The sequence below is a fragment of the Pelodiscus sinensis genome, chromosome 8 (genome assembly GCF_052426305.1).
Source record: "Pelodiscus sinensis isolate ZL-2025 chromosome 8, ASM5242630v1, whole genome shotgun sequence".
Classification (NCBI taxonomy): domain Eukaryota; kingdom Metazoa; phylum Chordata; order Testudines; family Trionychidae; genus Pelodiscus; species Pelodiscus sinensis.
In genome coordinates, this window is record NC_143059.1 from 45,349,051 (window position 1) to 45,376,309 (window position 27,259).

At 43.5% G+C, this 27,259-nt stretch overlaps 1 protein-coding gene across 2 annotated transcripts in view; it reads right to left on the reverse strand.

The window, feature by feature from the left end:
* Positions 1-22,590, reverse strand: part of INPP5A (inositol polyphosphate-5-phosphatase A) — a 431,202-nt gene extending 408,612 nt beyond the window's left edge. Inside the window, exon 1 of one of the 2 annotated variants that reach the window (XM_075935228.2) lies at positions 21,967-22,590. In XM_075935228.2, coding sequence (XP_075791343.2) covers positions 21,967-22,041 — 75 coding nt within the window. In that variant the 5' untranslated portion in view covers positions 22,042-22,590. The remainder of the gene's footprint in view (positions 1-21,966) is intronic. The other variant, XM_075935231.2, reaches the window with a different exon arrangement.
* Positions 22,591-27,259: the final 4,669 nt, after the last annotated feature.

Genomic DNA, 27,259 nt, shown 5'->3' on the forward strand with positions numbered 1-27,259 from the left:
CAGACCACAAAGTTATGAGTGCTTTAGAAATAAAATATAATAAAAGAAGAGATTTAATTTAACGATGCAATTCTGCTCTGTATTTAGAGCTGCATTCATGCTTAACTGGCCTCTCTCAAATAGCATGCCTACTGAAAAGATGACAATTAGATCTCTTTCTTTTTGGAAAGAAAAATGAACAATCTAATGTAGAAAAAACCCCGAGTGTTGATCCTGTTTTTCATCTAAATTGTTTGGATTCATTCATGCATGAATGAATTAAAACATCCAGATTTCAATTTTTAAAATTTGTCACAAACCTTGACTCAGTCTACAGTGAGCAAGATATATTTTTAAACTGTTTCAGCTAGCATGACTTTGACAACTGTGTGGATGGAATATAATTTAGTCTAAATGTTTTGTGAAAATCATTTAGAGATGAGGCAGCATCTATAGCCCACAAAGATTTTAAGTAGTTTTTTCCTCAAGAGATAAGTGTTAATATATTCACTAACATTTATTTTCCTAAGACTAATTTACCTAAAAATTCTATTACCATTTCTCACCTTTCTTTCCATGATAAAAAAAAAAACGTACAAAGAAATATACATATCCTGCAGTGAAATAATTCCAGTTAAATAATAGTAGGCATCTGATTTACACTGACTTTCCACTGCATAATACTATGCATACTTATGGCAGTATATAAAAGAATAGTAATTAAAATGCTGCTACAGTAACTTGTCAAAATTTCATTTCTGTGGAACAGCTGTCATCTGAAAGCAAATATATACTACAGTCCATCAAGACTATGTAGGTACTTTAATGGCCCCATCTTCTATACCTGATATACAGCATCAACATTTTTCCGTAAACATAAGCAACACAGGGCGATTCCTACATTTCCACAGGAACCGATGGATCTGCATAATAGCAGCTTCAGCAGCCTCATTTCAGTTCTTCCCCTACATTTGCCTCTGTCACATCCCAAGCTCATTTGTGTGGATAAATGCAGAAAGCCACTGATAGTTTGGCAGATAAAGGGAGTGTCCTCCTCCCCCACCCTTGGCTGGCCACAGACACAGACCCCCACCTCAGGCTTATCGAATCTTGTACCACATCAGCTCCACTGCAGCTGGGGACCTTACAACTTGAAGATGGAGGGTGAAAAGGATTTATTCTCCAGTTAAAAAAAAAGCACCAATTCCTATATATATTTGAATCACTGATATGTTCAGTTAAACCTCTAGTCAGTCCAAACAAGCTTCCTTCCATCTCAGAGAATTCTGAATTTCATTCTCTTGTATAATTCAAATTACTGCTAAATCTCCAGACACACCATAAGATCATATGGTAAAAGTCTACATATCACTTAACCTTTCTCCCTCCTGCTCTCCCCATAACATAAAGGAATCACTGCAAAAGAATCTACCCAACCACACTCACTTTTATAAACCAAGTCTGTATCAAAACTCAAATAGAAACTCATTAATTTAGATTAAGGATTAGTAGAGTCATTATCAGTTTGAATTTTAAAAGTAAAAAACCCAAAATTCTGAATCACAAACTGTACTTCTCACTTACATAGCAAATATAGTTTATTTTAACATGCTATTTCACAGTATATAAAATATAGTACACAGCACCTTCTAGTAAAGGAAATAAATTCTCAGTATTACTACAAGATTCCACGGCACTCTTATACTGAATGGGACAACACTATCAGTTTGCATGTGCAAATTTTAGGGTAATCAGCATAGCAATATTTGAAGTAAATCTTATTGAAGAAACAAGTCAAAACAATGAGATAACACCCATTATTACAAGCCCTGAAATGCAAGAGACATGCTCTTTAAAGTATCTCCAAAGTTTTATAAGAAACTGTTTGAAGTTATCACTGAAGATTTTATAGTCCAGAGGACAGACCACCAGCCTAGTCATGAAAGCTGAGTTATATTCCTGGTTCCATAAGCGACCTGATTTGGAAGGAGGTGAGGAGGAGGAGGAGGAGGAGGAGTAAGGAAGCCTTTGGCAACATTCTTCCAATCTGTGCCTCAGTCTTATCTAAGATATGTCTACACAACAACTAGGAATGTGCTTCCCAGTGCAGAGTGGACAGACACATGCTAGCTCTTAAATGGCCATGTGGCTGGCAGTGGCATGGGTGGCATCTCAGGCTAGCCACCTGACTACATATTCAGGGTAATGGGCAGGTTTAGTTGCAGGTGGCTAGCCCAAGCTTACAGTACAAGCGTGATCACACTGTTCTTTTCATATGCTAGATCAGACTAGAGCTAGTGCATTTAGCTACCCATGCTGAAAAGCATGCTTAAAGCTTCTACAGAGACATGCTTTATGAAATGGAGATTATACTTACTAGAGCTGGGGGAATCATTAGTTGGTTAAACAAGCAAACTGAAAAAAAAAATCAGAACAAGCTGAGGGGAGTAATGTAAATGCCTCCTTGTAACCTTTAGTCCAGAGGCCAGGGCACATGCCCACTGGGTGGGATATCCAGATCTGTATTCCGATCCTGGAACATGGACTTGAATTTAGCTCTCCAGTTTCTGAAGGGGAAGATCCTAACTATTCTGGGGTGGGTTACTCACAATCTATCCTGTTAAAACTTTTTCACTGCATATCAGAATTCACTGGACCAAAGAAAGTGAGGGCTCTCTATGATAACCTGGTGATTAAGGCACTCACCTGAGAAGTAAATGTCAATTCAAATACCTTCTTGGCCCCCATCTCCACCCCTTCTGAAGCTGGCCCAGGGAGAAAAAACTGCCAACTAATTGGATCAAATTTACATATAGTTTCAGGTTAACCCAAAACTGTATTTTTCAGCACATCAACTTCCTCCTCTGATAGATTTCACCCAGCTTTAATCCTTATCATCCTTTGTAAAAGGCCTTTGAGATCAATGGATGAAAGTACTGTAATAACTCAAAATTACTAGTCTTACAGGCTTCACCATAAACCATTTCCACAATAAAAGATTTAACAGTTGAATATAATTCTCTCACAACCCAAATAATTACATGCAATTAGTAATATCCAAATTAACTACAGGACCATGTACATGGTGGTCAAAGTAAAATTCACAAAGAAAATAAAAACCGTACTTCCTATACAGTGCTAAAACTAAGAATATCCTCTCCAATAATGATGCAGAGAATGGAAATAGTATATGGTTCTAAGAAAAAAAAATACATTGATGTCCATACTCTCTTTACTTATGGAACTGTTGGACAGAAAGAACATTGAAAGAACAGAAGATATGATTTCTGTTTGAAATCTGTTGAAATCTTAAAATGAATGAGCAAAGAATAATTACCACTACTTTTAAAACATTGGATAGGGATATTTTAACAGATTAAGCAGTTTACACCTCTACTCTAAAAACTGCTTTCAACTAGCAACCCAAAATCAGCTTCCAGATTTTGAAATCTGAAAACCTTGGGCAAGAACTTCCTCTCACACTGGCCAGAAAAGACAATATGCTCTCAATTTATTTTAAAGACCACACTAACATCCCTCTCAGAGTTTTGGCCATATCCAAAAATTTAAAAAAGAATCTCTCGAGTATCTCTCGTTCTTTCTTCAAAGAGAAACCCCAGAAGTTCTAGCCAAACATTTTTGTTCTGAATAATTAATCGTTAACAATGGCATCTCAGCTGATCATTTCTGCTGTTTGTACTCACAGTCCCATATTTCATGTAAGTACTTCACATTAGACAATAAAGAGCATGAATAATGTCGATGAGTTTTCCTTGCAACATTATCTGGATTTAGTCAATGCTCGAATTGTACAATTAAAAGCCATTTAGGACACAGCATAATAAATAGAAATTCTGAAGCATTCAGATATGGATCAGTTATTCTTGATGATAAGTGAACACAGAATTCTTTCACTGAATTCTGAATGCTTTAAATACCAAGCAAACAGTTTAAAAAAAAAAAAGCCCAGCTATATACAAAACCCCTTTTGGCAAAAAAGTTAAGCTTATGTTTGTCATATGCTTTTATGAGAAAGTTTTGCTGTTCCCATGGGGATTGACAAAATGCTCTAAAATTAGACAGTCATCATAACTGAGATACAAGCTTCACAAAAAAGTTCTCACAAAAAAGCGCAGTTATGAGTAGGGAATTACCTTCCGCTTGCAACCCCCTGCTTACTTTCCACAATCCATCTAGTATCACATTTTAGAATTCTAAGAATACATACACATAGCCAATAAGAAGATTAGAGAAGACTCTGATGTGCTTAAATAAACCTAGGATTATCAAAATGTACAGAAAAGAACAAATACAGAGTTTATAATGAATCTTTAAGTCTCAAAGGAATATTAGAAGTCAGAGAGGAAAAAGTATTGTTGGCTTCCTACTGATGCCACAAGTTCTGGGTCTGTTCTATTTTAATATAAAGACACTAGATCCAAGTAGATGTTGTAATTACATGCTGAAAAATAAAAATTAAAAAAAAAATCACATTGCTCATACAGAATTCCCCTGTTAATCAAATCTGTCAGTCATTCTTACATTAGATTGGATTGGTATTTTGCAAAACACAGCAACAATAAAAGCAGGAACAAAGCATAAAAAAAAACCCTTACATCACAGTCATTTACTCAAACAAATCCAAAGGAAAGAGGAAATTCTCCTCTCTAACATGTAATGGAAGTCTGATAAAACTTACAGAATAATTAATGGAATATTCTTTATAGCAAAATCGTAATTCTGAGCTCTGGTGCAAATGATCAAGATTGGAATAATACTGATAGATTAAAATGTATTACTTTGTATGACTTGCCTTAAAATAATGTCTTCAGTTCAAAAGCAGAATTAGGGCTGCACTGTGCTAGACATATAGATTATAGTGGTCTCTGCCCTAAAGAGTTTACTTTCAATGTTAAGACCTTAAAAAGAAAAGCCTTCTTCAAAGTAATACCCTGACCTTTTTTTTAAAAAAAGTGGTCATTCATATGTAACTATATGTAATTTTGTTAAAGACGATACGCCTTATACTATTCTTCAAAGCTCCTAGACATTACAGTAACACACACACACACACACACACACACACACACAAAACTGGTAAACTTTCAGTTAATAAGACTATACAGCAATTCCTCATTTAACACTATAGATTCATTTCTGAAAATGTTTGTGCTAAGCGAAAACATAGTATGCGGGGTCAATTTTCCCATTAAAAATAATGGAAAAGCTGGGGGCTGTGTTTCAGGTGGTGGTGGAAAAGTCAATTTTCTGTTGGTGCCGGGTTGTCAACGTCAACATTAGATATCTAGAGACACAAGTCGCTGCGGTTTGTTAAAACACAAAGATAAACACGAGTGAATGGAGGAGCACTGTGACCGCGTGTATTCATTGGCTAATGCTTATTACCACTGTTTTCATCAACTTCTACCGCTGCGCAAAGTAGTCTGCCACTTGATGATTTTCGTGTTATTTCAGGGACAGTTGTGTTATTTGAAAAATGTTCCCTTAAAAAAATCGTGCTATTGCGAAAACATGTTAAGCAGGCACGTGTTAAACGAGTAATTACTGTACAACATTTTTTAAGTTTTCCCTCATTTTCTCAGGGCTTGTCTTCACTACGCGGTGAGTCGACACTGCTGCAGTCGATCCACCAGTAGTCAATTTCTCACATCCGCTTAGACACAATCAATCTCCGAGCCCTCTCCCGTCAACTCCAGTATTCCACCAGGATAAGAAGAGTAGCCAGAGTCACTGGGAGAGCAGCCCCCACCAACCTTACCACACAGAAATCACTGCAGTAAGTACATCGACTGCAGCTACACCATTTGCACAACTGAAGCTGCATAGGTTAGATGCCTTAGTGCAGATTAGGCCTCAGACACTGTCCTAGTTTCACCCAAACTACTAATCTGGCAATTAGACTTTCAAATTCCACTGTATTATCACATTGCTGCTTTCTTATGAAGTTGTTGTCAGCATAAGAAGAATAATTTGGGGATTGTTTGCCTTTCCATCCTTGTTACTATTTTACATCACAGAAAATATTTCCCTCTTAACAGCTTGAGGCTTCAAATTATACTAGCTGGAGAGTTGAAATGAAACAGGGGAGAGGAGAAGGGCAGGAGAACAGAAAAGAGATGGGGGTTTCAAAAACAGAAGTACAGTAAAACGCCGATGGTCCGGCATCTGATGGTCCAGCACCATCAGGAATCCGGAAGTGCTCCGGGCAGCCGGACCATTGGAGCGGCTCTGCCCCCAGCTTCCCCGATTCAGTGGCTGCTAAAACTGACCAGCAGCTGCTAAAACTGACCAGCGGCTGAATCGGGGAAGCCGGGGACAGAACAGCTGGAGTGCCGCCAGGTAGCTCCCGTAGCGCTGCCCCTCGGAGCTGCGGGACCAACCCGGCAGCACCCCAGCTGTCCCCAATTCAGCCGCTGCTGAAATTGACCAGCGGCTGACTGCAGGAAGCCCGAGACAGAGCTGCTCTGCCTCAGCTTCCTGGAATCAGCTGCTGGTCAGTTTCAGCAGCAGCTAACTTGGGTATACCTGGGACAAAGCAGCTGGGGTGCTGCCGGGTTGGTCCCCGCAGCGCTGAGGTTTGGCGCTACCAGACCAACCCAGCAGCACCCCAGCTGCTCTGCCCCAGGCGTCCTGATTCAGCCACTGCTGAAACTGACCAGGGGTGACTCCAGGAAGCCTGGGGCAGAGCAGCTCTGCCTCTGGCTTTCTAGAATCAGGCCCTGATCAGTTTCAGCAGCGGCTGACTTGGGGACACCTGGGGCAGAGCAGCTGGGGTGTTGCCAGGTTGGTCCAGTAGCACCACTCCTCGGTGCTGCGGGACCAACCCAGCAGCACCCCAGCTGCTCTGCCCCAGGTGTCCCCAAGAGCAACTGGGGTGCTGACGGGTTGGTCTCGCGGCGCCAAGGGTCGGCGCTCCCAGACCAACCCGGCAGCACTCCAGCTGCTCTGCTGCAGGCGTCCCGATTCAGCCGCTGCTGAATCAGGGACTCCTGGGGCAGAGCCGGACTATCGGAAGGGGGGGCTATGAGGGAGTCTGGGGTAGGAAAGGAAACAGAGAGCAGGGAGGGAGCTGAAGGAGCGGAGCTAGGAGGCAGAGCAAGGGAAGGGGGTCAGGAGAAAGAGCAGCCGTGTGGGACCATAGAACCAACACTGCCCACAGCTGGCAGTAGGCATACAGCGCATAGGTTACTAAATCAATTTAGGACACAGTGATGCCCCAAATTTAGTGGTATCCTAAGAGCTATGTATTCTGTGTATACCTAAGGGAGTTCCTGTTAGTCTGTCTGGCTTGCTGAGATATCACAGGTTAAAGCTGGGAACAGTCTTAAAATCTCCAATAAGGAGGGAATAAGACATAGGTTTCTTCCCAAACACCACCTAACATGGGTACCCTTGGTAGACAACAGGAGGGGACTACAGCTGCAGTTACACTGCAACCATAATACCATGAATAAAGGATTTGTGGAAAGGAGAGATAAAGGTTTTAATAGACTAACAGAAAGGCAGACACACAGAAGATCCAAAAATAAAATCCCCCCTCCGAATTCTGTCTTTTAGTTACATCCTTATATTTAATTACTCAGTGTGTCAAAACTCCATTTCTTCAACTACTGAAGTTGATGAGGATGCAGATTTTAGTAACAGTGCAATTATGTGATTATTAGGATCAGTCTTTAATCAGCCATTTCAAATTATGGTAGAAATCTGAGATACTGTGCTGATATCTACAGTGTTATCCTCATGGAATGTGATCCATTAAATCCAACAGGGCCACAAACAGTTGTTCATTTTCTAGAGGATCTTAATTAACCTCTTCTATTTTTATTAAAATGAGACTTATCTGGTCCTAATCCAGTCTAACATGATTTAAAAAAAAAATCAATTGACCAAAAGTTTCTGGCAACCCACTTTCACATTTTTTCAGCCATTCCATCTTTCAACGGCTCAATAATTCCTCAATTAGCATGTATACACAAACACACAAAACCACATTCTGGCTCCAAATTTTGTGAAAGTGTGCTGTTCCATAGATGACAGGACATTCATAAAATGTAAGTCAGATTTAATGGCATTTACAAGCAAGAATATAGTCCTGCCTGAAAGTATGAGTTCTCATCACCAATAGTATGTTGTTCTGGCTCTAACTTGCATATTCTGGTTAATATCAAAAGTAATAAAGTATCCTGAGGGAGGGAAACCTGCATCAATAAATTAGTCAGCTTCCATGTGCATTCTATCAGTGCTAGAGCTGTAGAATTCATTACTTAAGAAGGCAATAAAAACGTGTTCAGTAGAGCTCACAATAACCAGGATTAGAGTACTGTTGTTCTCAAGGTGATGTATGGTTTGACTTTCCCCATAACTGAGCATGTACATTTTCTCTCTCTAAAATATATTTTTAAACTCAAAACTAGCTAAAAAGTAACTATTCCACATTGTAAATCCTTGCTACTATTTGAACATTTGCTTTCCTAATACTCTTAGTCTTAGATCATCAGAAACTTGTTTTTCTAGTAGATTTCCAAGTGATTGTGCTAAACTGTAAATGAAAAGGATACCAAGCTTTTTTTTTAATATATCCTCACTTCAAAAAAAAAAAATAAAAAAAAAATAAGAATTGCCAGTGGGAGACAAGACAGGGAAACAAAATTTTAAGAGCTAAAAAGGCATCTCCTTTTTATAGGTCCACAGGAGACAAAAGTAATGGAAAGGAGAACAGTAATGGACAGTAATGGAAAGAAAAACAGAAAATGAAGAGAAAAAGTACACACAAGAACATATTAACTTGAGGCCCTTTAGAGAGACACATACAATTAGAGAGAGCCTGATTAGCTGTGTGAGAGAAACTTCCAGTGCAGCTTGTATATACATTTGGGAGATTGTGTGTCTGTCCATAAGTCTATCTGAATCCATTTATTCAAGAACTCCTCCTAAACAGTAAGCTAGGCCCACTAAATTTGGTATGCACGTTCCTCTTATTCTAACTTAAAACAAGGTCAGGGTTTGATTATGCCATGAAAACAGGAACTGCCCGGAATCCAATTGTTTTGTCTATTACACAGAAAGGGTGGGGGCTGAGCGCAGAGACAGTTATGTTCCACAATGACCACTGGGGGCAGCAAGCACAGGAGACAGTTACACTACAGACTCACTGAGGAAGGGTGGCTTTACCAGGAAGAGAGAGGCCAGTTGGGGCCAGAGCTTTCCATATTGCTAAAGGGCGGACTACGGGTAAGTCAGCGCCTTACCTCAAACCCTTCCTCCCACTGAGCCGGACAGGGGCCAATAGTCCCCACAGGGCCTCCCTGAAAGCACTTCTAGGGCCAGCAGAGGAGCACATGCCTGCTGGTGTCCTCCCCTCCCCCACCTTCAAGTGACACTGGTATTAACACTTTCTCTTAAGTACTCTGCTACTTGCCTAATAAGTACAAATACTTAGAAAACATTAATTTAAGCCATGACCTATGATCCACTGATAGGTGGTCCATGAAATTCAGGATATCACATGATGCTAACTCTCCTTGTTTTACCTTAAAAAAAAAATCACATTAAAAATAGCTAAAATTACATTATATGGTTTTCTATTACTTTTCCATGTAAAGTTGTAGGTACCAGATATTAAAGCCCTGCAGCGGAGTACTGTAATATCCTGTTTATTTTTTTAATGTACAGTTGATTTTAAACACCAAAACCCAGTTTGAACCATATAAATTTTACACTTTTTTATTTCTGAATAACTTTCTGAAGTCCATGTTCCACAGAAGTTGACCAGCACAATTTTTTCATCTGTTCTCTTTAATAAAAATAAGCATTTGAGTCTCCTAGAGGCACCTTTAAAATGTTTTACTGATTTATTACACCGTATTGTTCTAATTTATTATCACATTTATAAAAGACAAACACCTGCTTTATTCTTTAATTTCCTCTAAGCGTCATTGACTACTACATCCTTAGGCAGCTGAAAATAAAAGCTGGATTCTGAGCACAATTAAGCATCTGCACGCCTCTGAAAGAAGAGGAAGTGATGTGCACGTGTCACACAGCTAACCAGGTCAGAACCTGAGGGATTCTATGTGCCAGCTGAACGAGGTAGAAATTCATGATACAGATTTCTTCTATTTTGTGATCCTATCATCTCAGAAGGAGACTGCAATCTTACGTAAGTGAGCAAATCCTGAAAGCATGCGTTACTTTTATGCTGCCATCTGGAAAACTACAAACAACTGCTTTAATGTCACTCAGACCTTATATAATGCCATCTAAAGGGCTCATGCAAGTTACTGTCAAAACTGCATGCGTGAGCGCAACAGATACGTTGTGCTGTTTATCATCATTTATCTAAGCCATAATCAAACAAGGAGCTAAACTGATGCAGGCTAACAAACCAACTCAACTATCATCTACAAAAGGGGAGGGTAATAATTTTTGCTAGGGGGTCACTGCAAGAATTTGGAATGTGGTCAAAGGCCACACTCTTCCATTATATTAATGGAAAAGGTGTGGGCTCTGGGATGGAGGTAGAGGCTGGGGTGCCAGAGGCATGCTCTGGACAGAGTACTTACTTGAGCTGGTCCCAGGCTCCCTGCCTGCCCAGCCCCTGCACCAATTGCAAGGGCCATGTGGATCTGTGAATAGCTACAAGCTTCAGACCGGAAAGAGGGGTACTTTGTGCACTGCTTGTTTTTCAAGCTGGCAGCTCCCATTGGCCAGTTCCTGGCCAATGGGATTATGCTGGGGGCAGGAGCAGCATTCAAAGCCTCATCTCTTCTAACTCTCAGCTGCTGGACAAATGGCCTGCAACCACTTTTCTGAGCAGCAGGTGGGGCAGGCAGGGAGCTTGCCTGAGGCTCCCCGCTGTGTGTCCATGGTCTAGATACAGCAGCTTATTTTTGTAAGTCTTGGTCTACGAGGGTATGTCTACACTACCCCCCTAGTTCGAACTGGGGGGGTAATGTAGTCATACGGAGTTGCAAATGAAGCCCGGGATTTGCATTTCCCGGGCTTCATTTGCATAAAGCCGGCCGGTGCCATTTTTAAATGCCGGCTAGTTCGGACTGCGTAACACGCGGCATGAACTAGCTAGTTCGGATTAGGCTTCCCAATCCGAACTAGCTGTACACCTCGTTCCACGAGGCATGCAGTCCGAACTAGCCGGCATTTAAAAATGGCGCCGGACGGCTTTATGCAAATGAAGCCTGGGAAATTCAAATCCCGGGCTTCATTTGCAACTCCGTATGACTACATTACCCCCCTTGGTTTGAACTAGGGGGGTAGTGTAGACATACCCCAATTTATTAAGCAGGAATGCATGCAGTTTCAAGCTGTGCCTTTTATAGGTGAAAAAATAATGTGATGATAATGCGGTTTCCCCTTGCAGGCATTGTTACTACCTGTCCTAGTCTCAATAAGTGTTTCCTGTAAGCTATGTACTTGTGTGGTCATTAAGGAAAGATTCCAAGTCTCCCCAGTTGTTTAGCAAAGCACCCACAGCTAGGTTTTGGTTTCTACTGCTGGTGCACATTCACCCATGCCTTAGTGCATATAAAATGTATTCTGCACATTGATGGAAAAAATCCACACATGGATGAAAAAAAGATTAGAGGGAACGTTGGTCTAGAGATATGATGAACTTCACACCACAGAAAGCACTCAAGTGCTGCAAATAAAAATGAAACCCTTTGATTTCTCCCCATACACACTATTTTTCAAGAGGGATAATTTTAGATAGGGCCAACACGTGTTCCACACTTAAGTTTCAAGTGTTCCCCAAGATTCATCTGATTTGACAAATGCTTTAAAAGCTTATAAAAAAGAAATAAAGGGGGGAAAAGAAAGATACAATTGAGATTCTCTTAGGGTTAAGGGAAAGATGGAGGAGTGTAGTAGAGGGAAAGGATTTTTTTTTTTAATTAAGACAGATTTAAGATTCTCTCGTAAAAATAATATCACTTCCCTTGATCACTGTATTTTCCAGAATTTTCCACTATGCTTCTAACTTTTAAAAGAAAGGAAACTGGGAAGGGAAATACTGTTATAACAAAAAACAAGAAACAGTACTTATGTTATGTGTCTTTGCCTGCAGCAGCTGTATGTCACCCTCCAAATATGAAACTGAAAAGCAGACACCAGTATCAGAGAACAGTAAAGAAGTGAAGAGAAAGAAGTGATGTAAAGTGAGAAAAAAAATTAGGATTTGATATTTAAAAAAAAAAAAAAATTTGAAAACCCCACAATTACTGAAAAATGAATCTTCCGTGGCTCTAAGGCAGCATTCATCCGTATTTATTGGTTAGACCTAAAATTGGAATCTCTACTTTAACAGGATTGTTTTGTTTTCCAATGTTACTTAACCCCCTGAATGCAGAGGCAGAGTAGGCCAGACCAGTGAAAAAAAAAAAAAAAAAAAACCTCAGTTCTTACAGCCAAATTTTCTGATTGTAGTACGGGCTGCTGAAGACCAAGTACATACCAAAAGTTTACAGCTATTTGACATGTTGCTGTTTTGCAAGGGGTCTTTCTAGGTATTTAGGGTAAGTCAGGAGTGGAATATTTATCCTGTCTATCAGGGCTGATCCTGACTATGGCACTCCAAATGCAGAAGGTGGGGGCCCACAAAGACCTTAGCCTCTAGGCTCTGCTTACAAAGAAACTCCCCAGAGTCACAGATTTACTGACTTTGGGGGTAGCTGCCACCACCAAATAAAAAGAGAAAAACCCTTTCTTCTTGAACCCAGGAAGAAGCACTTGGACTTCTTCCAGATAGGTAACCCCAAGCTCCTTAACCACAAGAAAGCTTGAAAAACCAAGAGAAAAACTGCAGTCTCTGCTAGCTGACAACTTGTCTTAAGCAAGCAAGCAGGCAGGCAGGCAGGCAGGCACACACACACACAGCCCCTGATCCTTTCCAGGACACAAGAATCAAATCATCACCTTAAAAAAGTGATTTTTATTAACAAAAGATATACTTGATAAAGTATACTTGATTGCTAGGTATTACAAAGCAACTAAGTAAAACAATTTAAAACAGAATAAACAACAAGAAGTCCTGTGGCACCTTATAGACTAACAGATTTATTGGACCATAAGCTTTCGTGGGCAAAGACCCAATTCATCCGATGCATGTAGTGGAAATTCTAGAGGCAGGTATAAATACAGGCACGTGAAAAGAAAAGAGTACCAATCAAGAGAAAGGCCAGAGATAACAAGGTCAATTCAGTCAGGGAGGATGTAGCCCACTTCTAGCAGCTGATGTAGAGGTGTGAATACCAAGAGAGGAGAAACTGCTTTTGTACTTGGCTAGCCATTCACTGTCTTTGTTTAATCCTAAAATGATGGTGTCAAATTTGCAAATGAATTGTAGCTCTGGAGTTTCTCTTTGAAGTCTGTTTCTGAAGTTTTTGTTGGTGTAGGATGGCTACTTTTAAATCTGCTACTGTGTGTCATGGGCAACTGAAGTGTTCTCCTACATCAGTGGTCCCCAACACGGTGCCCGCGGGCGCCATGGTGCCCGCGTGGCCATTTGTGTGTGCCCGCCAAGTGCTCGGGGCTAGCCTGGCCCCGGGCACGTGGTGCATGCATGGTGCTGGAGCCGGCCTGGGCGCATAGTAAGCGCCGGCCCCGGGAGCGCCGCAAATTGGCCGCTCGCGCCCTGGGCGCGTGGCGCTTGCGGGGGGGGGGGGGAAGCGCCGGCCCAGGGGGCGTGGCATTTGGAGGGAGCGCTGGCCCCTGGCGCAGCACTTGGGAGGAGTGCCGGCCCCGGGAGCACGGCGCTTGCGGGGGGCCCTGCCCCAGAGCACGCGGCTATGGGGGAGGCTGCTCCCGGGTGTGCATGTGTCCCCGCCCTCTGGCGCCCGGCATGCGAACGGCCACGTCCCCTGGAGCCCGGCAGCCTCTCAAGGTTGGGGACCACTGTCCTACATGTTTTTGTATGTTACCATTCCCAATATCTGATTTGTGTCCGTTTATTCTTTTACATAGGGACTGTCCAGTTTGGCCAATGTATATGGCAGAGGGGCATTGCTGGCACATGATTGCATATATTACATTGGTAGATGTGCAAGTGAATGAACCTAAGATGATGTGGCTGATGTGATTACGTCTTGTGATGTTATGCTCCAATAAATCTGTTATAAAGTGCCACCGGACTTCTCATTGTTTATGCAGATTCAGACTAACACAGCTACCCCTCAAATTAAAACAGAGAAAATCTCTAGGAACAACTCTTAGATACTGAATGGGGGAGGGGAGACATGGATTCACAGAGAACAGTTCAAGGCAAACCATAAAAATATCCTAATCGTGACTAAATACACATTTCCCTTTATGTACTCATGACCCCTTCCTATTTCAGTCCACTTCCAGGCCCTGACTTCCTTGGAGGCATGGTGATCCTACTCGGGTTTAAATCATTCTGTCTCTCTCAACCCCTGGCTTAACTTCCCCACACAAATAAAGCAGGCGACGTATCTTACACAATTCAAATTTCAGCACTATATCCCCAATGATTCTTCTGGCTCTGTCAACACCCTTGCTAGTTACCTGAGCTAACAGCCATAGGAGGAGTGCTGGTCACGGTGACTATCACATCTACATAAATTCACTGACCCAGCTGGTGTGAGGGATCCTCCTTTCTTCCCTTCATCCTCCTATCCATCCCTCTCTCCTCTGGTAGCCCAGCCTCTGTGCTTCTGATCACATATTTGAACTAAATGCTAGAAAGAGAATTTGATACTAGTTCACGCCCCAATTCAGCAAGGCACTTAAACAAATGAATAGCCCCACTCATAGGCGACTGGTGCCTGCGGGGCAGAGGAGTGCAAGGAGGCCTCCCAGAGGATTAGAGAAGAGGTATGAGGGAGAACCCCATTTAGCAATTTAAATTTTGGCCTGGGTATAGGGGGGCAGTGCACCTCCACGTCACTTATGGCCCCACGAAAGCCAACAAAACTACCCCCATGCTTCCAGTTCAACATGTTTTAGTACATTGCTGAATCAAGGACTTTTATCCAGGAAGACTTGGCACCGTTTGTTTTACTCCCTTGTGCCATCATCCAAAATTACACCTGTATAGCTCAAGGAATAAGAACATGACAACCAAAATACTGCATGCACATGTTTTTAGCAATGAAATAAAGAATGTAAATAACTTTGCAAAAAGCATAGTAGAAGTTCAGATCTGAAGGAATAGGAAGAGGGGCTTTAGCAAACGTAGATTAAAATACAGGATTTTCCTAATACCCTCTTGGGGGGGGAGAAAAAAAAACCCACTTCTCCACCTTAGTTTCTGTAAGATATCAACCAAAACTCAAATATTTTTCCTTCATAAGATGTTTATCACCACTACCATTTAATACCAGCTAAGCTCACTGACATCCAGTATCATAAGCACACTACACAAACCATTTCAAGCATGAAAAACTTAGACCACACTTCGTAAAGACAGAATTACATACTTCATTCACTATGCATTAGAGGACAAACCAGTTTTAAAAATTAAATATCTGAATGAAAAGTGTCTGTACTTCAGTTTCAAGGCTTTTATCTTTCTCTTCCCCACAATTTCATTCTGACCTGATCTTAGAGCCCACTACCTTGAGAAATGTTCAAACTAGAACAAATGTGGAGTACCATCAGAAAAATCTTGTAATTATATCTATCCAACATGCAAAGAATTACATAACATATTTCCAGCTCATCTAAGGGGATTAGAAACCTAATGCCTATTGACTTTCATTGAAAATGGGCCTTGGGCATTTCTGAAAACTTTATCCCAAGTGAAAGAGTCGGTAATTATATTGGCAGGTAAAAGTCTTGCTAGAACCGAAGTGAGGGAAAAAAAGATGGTAACCAAAATGACATGATTTAAAAGAACAGGTGTTCTCTCACTTAAATTATTTTTCCAATTTATATTTGAACTTGGGCTAGGCTGACACAAACACTTTCATAACTAGCAACACTTCTAAACACTAATTCAGGTAGGATTGCCTGGAGTCTCCCCAAACTGATCTCAATCGCCTAGTGACTATTGAAAGTACCACAGAAGAAAAGAATTCTTCCGGAATAGTTTCAGACACAGTTGGCAACCCTAGTTCTGGGCCAGTGACCAAAATAAAGACCCAAGGAGTATCACCCCCGTGCTCACACTCCTAAAGAGAAACACCCTTGGTGCCACCCCAGGCCTAAGAATCATAATTTTTGTTCCAATAATACAGGCAGTCCCCGGGTTACCTACAAGTTAGGGACTGTAGGTTTGTTCTTAAATTGAATCTGTATGTAAGTCGGAACTGGCATCAGCCGCTGCTGAAGATTGGTATCTTACTATTTTGCAATAACTGATAGTAGTTTGCCTTTAATACTAAAATAGCTCTGCCTGTAAATGCCATGTGAACCCTCCTGATTCCACTTCCCAGGTTGTTTCATTAATTTTCTTTTCAGTCCACCTCATTTGTTATTTCAACTCTTTCAACTGTTATTAAATATTCTCTTCTTGGCATAAAGAAAAATTCAGGTGTATGAAGAAACACAGAATACTAGTTCATAGAGAAATCTTAGATGTAGTTTGTAACTGGAACTTGTAGCTGTAGTTTGTGAAGTAGATCAAGTAGCTACGTTGTGAATGTGAGAGAAATAGACGAAGGTAAGATCTTGTTGATACTGCAATAGGAAGATGCTTAAGAAGACAGGCAGTCCCCGGGTTACGTACAAGTTAGGGACTGTAGGTTTGTTCTTAAGTTGAATCTGTATGTAAGTCAGAACTGGCGTCCAGATTCAGCTGCTGCTGAAACTGACCAGTGGCTGACTACAGGAAGCCCGAGGCAGAGTTGCTCTGCCCCGGGCTTCCTGGAATCAGCCGCTGATCAGTTTCAACAGCGGCTGAATCTGGACGCCAGTTCTGACTTACATACAGATTCAACTTAAGAAACCCAGGCGTCCCCAAGTCAGCTGCTGCTGAAATTGATCAGCGGCTGATTCCAGGAAGCCCGGGGCAGAGCAACTCTGCCTCGGGCTTCCTGTAGTCAGCCCCTGGTCAGTTTCAGCAGCGGCTGACTTGGGGACACCTGGGGCAGAGCAGCTGGGGTGCTGCTGGGTTGCTCTAGTAGCCGCTCCTCGGCACTACTGGAGCAACCCAGCAGCACCCCAGCTGCTCTGCCCCAGGCGTCCTGATTCAGCCACTGCTGAAACTGACCAGCAGCGGCTGAATCAAGACGCCTGGGGCATAGCAGCTGGGGTGCTGCCAGGTTGGTACAGTAGCGCTGCTCCTCGGCGCTGCGGGACCAACCCAGCAGCACCCCAGCTGCTCTACCCCAGGCGTAGGCAAGAAAAGCCTGGTCTGCTGGGGGGGGGAGGGAGAGCACTAGCTGCTCCCCACCCCCAGCAGACCAGGGAGATGCGGGTGGCGGGACCGCCCGCGTCCTCCGCGGCTTTGCTCCCGGTCTCCCTGGTCTGCAGGGAGATGGGGAGCAAAGCCTTGGAGCTCGCCCTGGAGGACGGGGGCGGCGGGACTGCAGCGCATCTGGGCGTCCTGCCGCTCCAGTCCTCCAGGGCGAGAAAAGCCCCGTTCGTCACTGCGGATCCAACATAAGTCAGATCCGCGTAACTCGGGGACTGCCTGTACATCCTTTGTATTGGTGATGGAATTTTAGCTAGGCCCAAATTGTGACCTACCTTAAAGTTTCACTTTTCTCCACCCCTACCCCTGAGGTCCATCTGATCTGTCTACCTGAAAGAAGGGAAGAGAAGTGGTTGCCTGCCACTTGGGAGAAGTGGGAGTAGATGATGGTATCTGCCTGAACAAACAGACAAAGGAGAAGCATGACATATGACCTGTGCTTGTACACTTGTGAGCCAAATAGTTTGCTGCACACATTGACAAGAATATACTAAGAAACTGATTATTGCAAGCAGGAATATCTTTCATGGAAGTCAAACACTATTGCTCAGATTCACACTAACATTTGAAATTAAACTCCTGATAATGCAAAGAAATCTGCTTTGGTGAATTCCTTTTGCAGTTTTGCTCTTAAGTTTTAATAGACCTATTCTACCTCATGGCTGCTAACCTCTCCTCACACACTTTTGGGGAAAAACTAATATTTGAAATATTTCCTAACCTCACCCAGCCACCATCTCATCACACAAAACTGATGGGCTCCTACCTCTTATCCTAAAGAAAATGAAAAGCAACAACAATAAGTAGTTTCTTATTTCTTTAATTAACTGAACAAACTGAAGAAAGCTGGGATGGGAGGAGGAAAGTAGGTCATCTCCGGATCTTACTAAACTGCAGACCTTTAAGTTCTAAACTGTTTTGTTTTACTGGAAGCTGATTGTCTGTATGTTTTAGTGAAAACTGTTCATGAGTAGAATTGGGTTACTCAGCATAGTAGCTATAGGCTTTTTGTTTGTTTGTTTTAACTGCAAACTAAAATAGCTTAGACAAAAATTATAAACTCTTAAATGATGCAAGTATACTCAGTAGAATTCTAATGTAATGAAAGCTTTGTACAGTGAACACACAAAGATGTCCATCAAATTAATTTTTTTGCAGCTATGAACACTATCCATTGCCAGGTAGATGTGAAGTTGTGTACACGCAGGAGAAAAAAGAAAAAAGGGGGGAGGGGAAAGCAATAGCCCACAGGTAACCTGAACTCACATCTTCTGTTGTCAGCAGCTATATACTGTGATAAAAACAGGAAATGATTACACAGTGAGACTTGTTAAATGATTAGGTATATAAGAGCATATGCATAAACATATCTGTAAAATACATATTTGCAAATCCAGAAATATTGCATTAGCAGGTCTAATGAAATAGCCCCAGCAGATTGGTGGAAAGAGAGCTAAATAAACGCAATTCAGTCACTCGTGAGTCATGACTTAAGACGAGTAACGCTAACTCACAAGTTAATAAATAATCTGTCATAATGGGACAGATGACTGAGGGAGAAAATCAGTAAATGATGAGAAAAACTTTTTACCCAATATAAGCGCGTAAAATACCGATTCTCACTCATCACTAAAATGGTAACCAAAATAGCACTACTACTAATCTGAGATTAAGAAAGGTCATGACACCCAGCTGAAACTATCTATCATGCAACAAGATTTTAATCTGTCCCACTACGAAAAGTTAATTTCAAATAAGGAATATTTGCAGGTGCAGTACTTAACAAATGTGTAGCACCCAAATAAACAGTGCCAATCTTAATAACCTAACTTGAAGTTATATTGTTGCTGTACAGCAACCTCAATGCTACAAACTAAAGAAAGTTACTCATCATAAAGCATCAGTTCAATCTCGGATGTTGCAGAATGAAGAGAAATCATACACACTTAAGTCTATAGGCGGTAAGAGCTGCCACAGTACCTAGATGAAACATATGCTACCATTTCCATATAACTGCAGATCACCTGGGCTCTCCCACAGCCTGCACCCTGCACTGCCCCTATTCATGGCTAGTTTCAAAACTGCAGCAGAGAGGGCTTCAAGGCCTCTGTGTTAAGATTGCCCAAGGGCAGCTTCATGCATTGTATAAGGTGTGTGTAGTTTGCACAAGCTCTCTGCTCACAATTACACATCAGTGAGCCAAAACACACACAATATTCAGATTTAAACTTCCAGCCCACCTCCAATTTCCATGGTGCACCATTAAAAATAATTTACACGACATATTTAGGCTGAGCAATATCACAATAACATTTATAGAAATGAGTAAGATTTAATGTAAAATTAAAAATCTTGAAGAAATATGAACAGTGGAAAGCATTTTTCAGGAAAAAAGTCTTAATATGTGTCTAAACAAAGTAGGTGAAATCTACCAAAAATATGTACAATCAATTCCATGCCATAGGCTCTTCCACTGAACAAATTCTTATTCTTTTTCCAAATAATAAATACCAAAAACAAAGTAGTCTTCTGGTAACTCATAAATATGGAACCTGAAAGCCTGGTTTCACCAAAGTCAACAGGAGCCTTGCCATTGACTTCAGAGGGACCAGAATTTCACGCCATACCTTTAAGTCTTTGCATGATCAGAACACTGGCTGCTATCCCAGAACACTGGCTGCTATCATTCTATTCCAGCATTTTGATAAACTAACTTTTGCCAGTTTACAAACAAAATTTCTCCTCCTTGCTTTAATTCTAGACATGTCAAGTGTTACAATAATATTTTTATTCTGGGAAAATAATTAAAACATTTCTATAAATGCTAATTACACCAAACAAAATTAAAGCATCATATTATCATGCCACTGTGTGAAAAAAATGGGGAGGGGGAGTAAGATGAGTTGCAGCACTACTGGAAGGCATGTTATACAGTAGAATTACCCCCGCCTTTCTTTCATTCTCACAATGCAAGGCTTTATTTCTGAAGCTTCAGAACCACAGGTAAAGGTTTCAGTCAGATGATACAAATCCCTGATATATTAAGAAAAAATGAAAACAGAGTATAAATTATTTTGCTTCAGACCAAATTACTTTAGCTATCTTGACATTTTAACTAAGGCTTCCTAAGAAAAGAAAAAGTTCACCTCCAGTTAAAATATTCAATTTACAAATTTTCTGGTGGAACAAGATAGCTGACGTAAAATACACCAAAATGAACAGCATAAAATAAACAGGTTTTAAAAACAAATAAAGTACATTTTAATGAAGTTTTAGATCAACTACATAAAAAAACTGATTTATCATATGTGGTCATCACCATAGGTTACATTTTGTGAAACATTTCAGTTTAACAACTGTAGGACACAGAAAACCTAACTGAAAACATTCCAAGCCTTTCAGGTTTTAAAAATGTATACAGTCAGAGACATTTTAAAGATATAGACAGGAAAACTAGTTTTGACAGCAGTTTCATTGAGTTGTACAGAGCTTTCTGAAGGCTTAAGGTTAGAGAAGTGCATGCACATGAACATCCTTTAAAAGCACTAACACTTTTCACAGATGAAAAAGTTTCTCTTAACAGCAAGGCCCTATTGACAGCTACCACTTTTTCTCTGGCGTTTCAGTTTTGGAAGTCTACTTCGTTTATACTATCCTCAGGGAGCATGTAAAAACAAGAACGAAGTCACCGGGCAGAGCGTGAACGTGACACATTGCTGGTATCCAGCTGATAAACAAACTTTCCCCAGCAAGCTTTGAGCCCAGGGGATTACTGATCGGGGTCTCAGACGCAGATCTAGCACAGCTCTGCCTAGGAATGAAGGGTGCCTGGGAAGCAACGACTCCTTCCCGCATCGCCCTGGCAAGGAAGAAGGGCTCTGTTTCAGGCAGGGAGGCGGCTGGCGCCCCCAGACCAGGTGGCCCCTCGCTGCCAGCCTGGAGCTGCTGCACGTACTTCGTTGCATGCCGGGAACAGGATGGGAAGGCGGCTGGGAGGATTCCCCAAGGCAGGGCGTGTGGGAAAAGGCGGCTGCTGCAGCAGCTCCCCACGCCCGGCACGCAGGACAGACCCCAGCCCGGTTAGTTGTACGTACGGGACTCGCCGCCCGGCAGCGGTGAGACGAAGCCCTTTCCCCGGGCCCTAACGCCGCCGGCGTGGTCCCGTGGACGAGCACCAACCTTGCCAAGTGGCCTGCGCCCCCCGGCAGTGTCCTAGCGCTCTGCTGCCCGTGCAGAGAGCCCGCCCCCAGGCACGGGCTGGCAGCTCTCAGCCCCGGCCCCCCGTCGCTCTGGAGGAGCCAGCCGGCGGCAGGGCGCTAGGACCGGGCACAACTCGCTCACCCACCCACCGAGGAAGTAAGCGCTGCCTGGGATCCTGCTCGTTATTCCGAGCCCCGGCGGGGAGAAGCACCGGGACCGCCGCCACCCAGCGACCCCGGCTGCATCCTCCGCCCAGCCCGGCTCCGGGGACCCAGCGCCGCACAGGCGAGCTGAGAGCCCGGAACACCCCGGCAGCGCCAACCTGGGCTCCCTCCCGCCCTGCCGGTGAGCAGCCACCCCACCGCCGCGCTACTTACATCATCAAAGAGGGATCCAACGTTGGCTGTTACTAACAACATTCCGGTACCTGCTGCAGCCCCTTTCACCGCCATGACAGCGGCAGGGGGGAGTTTCGCCAATTCACACGCCGCCCCGGGAGAAGGGGGGCGCTCCGTGTAAACGCCGCGGGGTGGGGAGGAGGCGGGGTGCGCCCGGCGAGCCCTGGCCCGGTGCAAGTTCCGAAGTCAGTTTAAAGGCTCTCCGGGGGGAGCTGCTGCCGCGCTCACTCGCTCGCCTGTGCCCCAGGGGAGGTGCAGGAAGGTAGGCGCGGGATTCGCAGTGCTCCCGCCGGGGAGCGGCACGGAGACATCAGCGCCAAGCAGCCGCTGGGCTCATTGCTGCCGGATCTCCCGCTCCCCGGCTGCAGGCGAAGACTTGGGTCTTAGATTCCCCCCTTCGCAGCCATTAGGCTCCTGCCAGGAAAGTTCCTGCTGCTGGTGGAGGCGGCGGCGGTGGCTGACTCCCTGGGCATGGCCAGGCTCTGCGGAAGGGGGTCCAGCGCTCTCCCTGCTCGCACTCGGGAAGCGGCTCCGAGCGAACCGCTGCTGCTGCTGCTCCCAGCCTTTGGCTGCAATAACACAGGCAGCAGGGACTAGGGCTCTGCGATCTCTGACGTCACGGGCCTGACACGACAGGGCTGCTCTTAAAAGGGCAACGGCATCTAGCGCCCAGATGCTGTCCAAGGGAGGAAGAGAGTGGGCCACTCGCGTCCCCTCTGGCAGTGCGAGTCGCTCTTGGCAGGGGCTGAATGAACGGGAGTTAGGTCCCTTTTGTCCCCCAGCCCCGTGCTTGTCTGTGGGTGACCTGTGGCTTATCACTGGCTGAGGACACCCTGCATGTTAATCCCATCAGGGGGTTGCTTCCTGCTTTCAGCAGCAGAGAGGAGCTTTAGAGAGTATGGAAGAGAAAATTCTCCCAGACACACTCCCCTCTTGTCTCTCTGATGGGGGAGGAAAGGTGGAAGCAGTGGCACACAGGTCCATGCAGAAATCTTTCCCCCTACTCTAGCTGAGTAGATAAAGCACTAGACTGGGACTCAGGAGACTTAGGTCCCTTTACTAGGCCACTGGCCTGCAAAGTGACTTTGGGCAAGGCACTTTACATCAGTGTGTATGAGCTTCCCTATCTGCAAAGTGGACATAATGGTACTGATTTCCTTTGTAAAGCACACAATGACAAGAGCTCTATAAGACCTCAGTTCTGTTATTATTACAGGTGCTTCTCAGAATTATATAGATTATGGTCCCTATTTGCACATCTGTTACATTTAGCATTTGGGGAGCTGTTTGCTTCCTGCCCCTCAGGAACTGAAACTGAATTTTCTAGAGGTACTGAGTCATTGGCAGTTGATCACAGAATGAAGTGGGCCTGTATGTGCTTCTAAAAGTCAGGAATCTCTGAGCAAAAGGGAGTTGGAGTCTGTTACAGGTGTAGCTCAGAGCCCAGTGAAGGAGACAAGTCAGATGATACCATAACCAATCCCACTACTGGATTTCACTGTGGTACACCAGGAACCTCCATTTCTGGTAGAACTGAATCACAGAAGAGTAGAACTGGAATAGACCTTGAGAGGTCATTGAAGCCAGTCCCCTGCTTTCCCATGGAATAAAGTTCCTGCTAGAGCATCCTGACATGTTTGCCTTACCTGCTCTTAAAAATCTCCAATGATGTCGATTCCACAACCTCCCTATTATTCCAATGCTAACCACCCTAACAGCAGGAAGTTTTTCCAAATGTCCAACCTAAATCTCCCTTGCTGCAATTTAAACCCATTGCATCTTGTCCTATCATCAGAGGTTAAGGAGAATAATTTTTTTTCCTTCTTTTTTGTAACAGACTTTTATGTACTTGAAAATTGTTATGGTCTTCATAGGCTCTTACAATCTTCTCTCTTAAGTCATGTTTTTTAGACCTTTAATCATTTTTGGTACTCTTCCCTGGACCTTCTCCAATTTCTCCACATCTTCTCTGAAATGTGGTGCTCAAAACTAGACACAATATTCTAGTTAAGGTGTAATCAGAGTAGAGGAGAATTACTTCTCATATCTTGCTTACACAGTAATTTTAATGCATCCCAGTAGGGATGTGAAATTTAGTTTAATTAACTAATTGATGGATTTTCCATCGACTAATCAATAAGCGGGGGAGCTGCAAATAAGTTAGTTCTGACGCTGGGAGCTAACCCTGCTGCAGATCTGCCTTTTAAGCATATCAAGAGCCAGTAGACTCTTAATACATTGAAAAGGCTGAAGAACAGCAGGGGGACCCAGTGCGAGCCAGAAATCAGCTATCCCCAGCTCACATAGGGTCCCCCTCGCTGTGCCTCGCATTTTTAAATGTATTAAGAGCTGGTAGGCTCTTTTAAGCTGGCTCCTTTCACCACCGGCTCGTGCTCCCCCGTTGCTTCCTCTGATAGAAGCAGCAGGGGGGAGGAAGGGGGAAGCGACTAGCTGGACTAGTCAACTAGTCGCTTACATCCCTGCCTGCATCCCAGAATGATATTTACCTTTTGTGGGGGAAAAAATAAGTGTCACGCTGTTGGCTGATATTTAGGGAGCTTGTGGGCCACTAAGATCCCTAGATCCCTTTCCACAGTACTCCTTTCTAGAAAATAGGAAGTGACTGTGATTTTTCCTCTCTAAGGGTATGTCTACACTACCCCCCTAGTTCGAACTAGGGGGTGTAATGTAGTCATACGGAGTTGCAAATGAAGCCCGGGATTTGAATTTCCCGGGCTTCATTTGCATAAAGCCGGCCAGCGCCATTTTTAAATGCCAGCTAGGTCGGACCCTGTGCCGTGCGGCTATACGCGGCACGGACTAGCTAGTTCGGATTAGGCTTCCTAATCTGAACTAGCTGTATGCCTCGAGGTGTACAGCTAGTTCGGATTAGGAAACCTAATCCGAACTAGCTAGTCCGTGCCGCGTGTAGCCGCGCGGCACGGGGTCCGACCTAGCCGGCATTTAAAAATGGCGCCGGCCGGCTTTATGCAAATGAAGCCCGGGAAATTCAAATCCTGGGCTTCATTTGCAACTCCGTATGACTACATTACTCCCCCTAGTTTGAACTAGGGGGCTAGTGTAGACATAGTGAATTACTTTGCATTTGTCCTTATTGAACTTCATCCTGTTTACCTTAGCCCATTTCTCCAGATCATTTTGAATTATAATCCTGTTCTCCAAAGCACTTGCAACCCCTCTCCTCTTGGTATAATTTACAAACTTTATAAGCGTACTTTCTATGCCATTATCTAAATCGTTGATGGAAATGTTGAACAGAACAGGTCACAAAACTGATCCTTGTGGAACACCAGTAGTTATGCCCTTCCAACTTGACTAAACAATTGATAACTACTCTCTGAGAATAGTTATGCACCACTTTATAATAATCCCCACACCCTAAGGTCCTCTCCCTCAGGGATTCCCCAACCTCCTTTGTCCACCTTGTCTCAGTGACCCTACTACCAGTCTTCATCTAGCCACTGCCTCGGGGCAAACTGCAGTGTGAAATGGCCACTCATCATTGGCAAGGGGGTATGAACCTGCTGCCTTCTGCTTCCCTAGCTATCTCCCTGTCGCCCTAGTACCCTCAGACCTTGCTTCAGGCCCTGCAGCCTGGAAATTTGTCTGCCTTTTCTCTGCATTAAGTCAGAAAGCCTCTAGTTTCCCTGGCAGCTAGGTCCCTCCTGTCCCACAGCTGGAACAAGAGTGAGTCTGTGTCTCCTCCTCTCCAGGAGCCTTTATTTATACTTCCCTCTGGTGGGCCCTAATTGGCTCTCTCTGCCGCAGCTGCTGGCTCCACCAGTCTAGTCCGTAAAGGGCCAGTGTGGGACAGATGCCCCATCATACGCATCTAGGTTATATTTCCCTAGTTTATTTATAAAAAGGTCATGCAAGACTATATCAAATGGTTTACTAAAGTCTAGATAGACCACATCTACCACTTCCCCCATATCCACAAGGCTTGTTATCCTATCAAAGAAAGCTATATCAGGTTGGTTGTAGAACATGATCAGAAGCAAGTGCTATAGGAATTAAGCTCTCAAGGTTCCAGTCCATGGTAGGTACCAATATTCTCTCATTTCTCATGAGCAAAGGATTGCCTCTTTGGGGCTGCCTGAAATAAACAGTTCAATTGCTCTGTGTATGTTTGCTTTAATGTTTATTCAAATTAAGACAAAAAAACCCAACACACAATAGTTCCCAATCCTATTCTATGAAAGCAGAGCTGCTCAGACCTAGCAACACAGGCATGTACTTGGCGTGGTTCATCCCTGTTCCCGACACTCGTCCCTTCTGGGGCATGAGGGAGACCCTGACATACGTCTACCTCGAGTGTGCCAGGTTACAGCCCATCTTTCAGCTCCTCCAGAACTTCTTGTTGAGATTCTGGCTGCACTTTCCCCTCACTTATTAATCTATGCACATCCCATCCATACCCTCACAAAGTCACGGGACTTCCTGGTCAACCTCCTCCTGGCTACCTCCAAACCGGCAATTTACAAAACCAGGAAGCAGAGATTGGCCGAGGGAGGGGCCTGCGACTGTGGGGGCCTATTTCCGTTTGTGCATCCACTCACGCATCCAAGCAGAGTTCCACTGGCTAGCATCCACTGGCTCTCTCGAGACCTTCGAAGGGCACTGTCTGGGGTTCTCTGCTCAATATCCCCATCCGGTTCCCTTGTTTTAACCCTTTGACCCTCACACCCATCCCTGTTTTCTCTTCATTTGTCCCAAGTAATTAGTTGGTTTTCTGGGCTCTATGGACCCTCCCCATAAGCCCTCCCAAGAACCTCAGGAGCTGCAGGAGCAGCAGAGGAGACAGAACAAATATGGAGACAGAACTGATGTGTGGGAACTCAGGGAACAGAATTAATGTGGAGTTTCTGACAGAATTAATTCTGGGAAGATCTGAGGAGTAATGAGACCCTTTCTCTACACATACTTTTCAGACCACTTTAAGCACAGAGAATAGAATTCTCCAAAGCTGAGAAAATGTAAAGATCATGTTTCATTTCACATATACAAAAGGAAATCCCTGTCTTCTGTTAGCATCTCGTCTAACACTTGAATTTGTGCTAACAGCATAGTCTGAAAGGCCTTGACAGTACATGACAGCTAGTGAAAGTTGACTGATTTAATGAAGGCAAGAATCTGTGAGAATATGCTCTTTGTTGTGGGGAAAAAAGACCCTCCATTGTGATAGTGGGGTGCATCTAAGAAGGAAGTTAAGTCCTACACAATTCGAAAAATGATATCTAAGTTGCAGTCT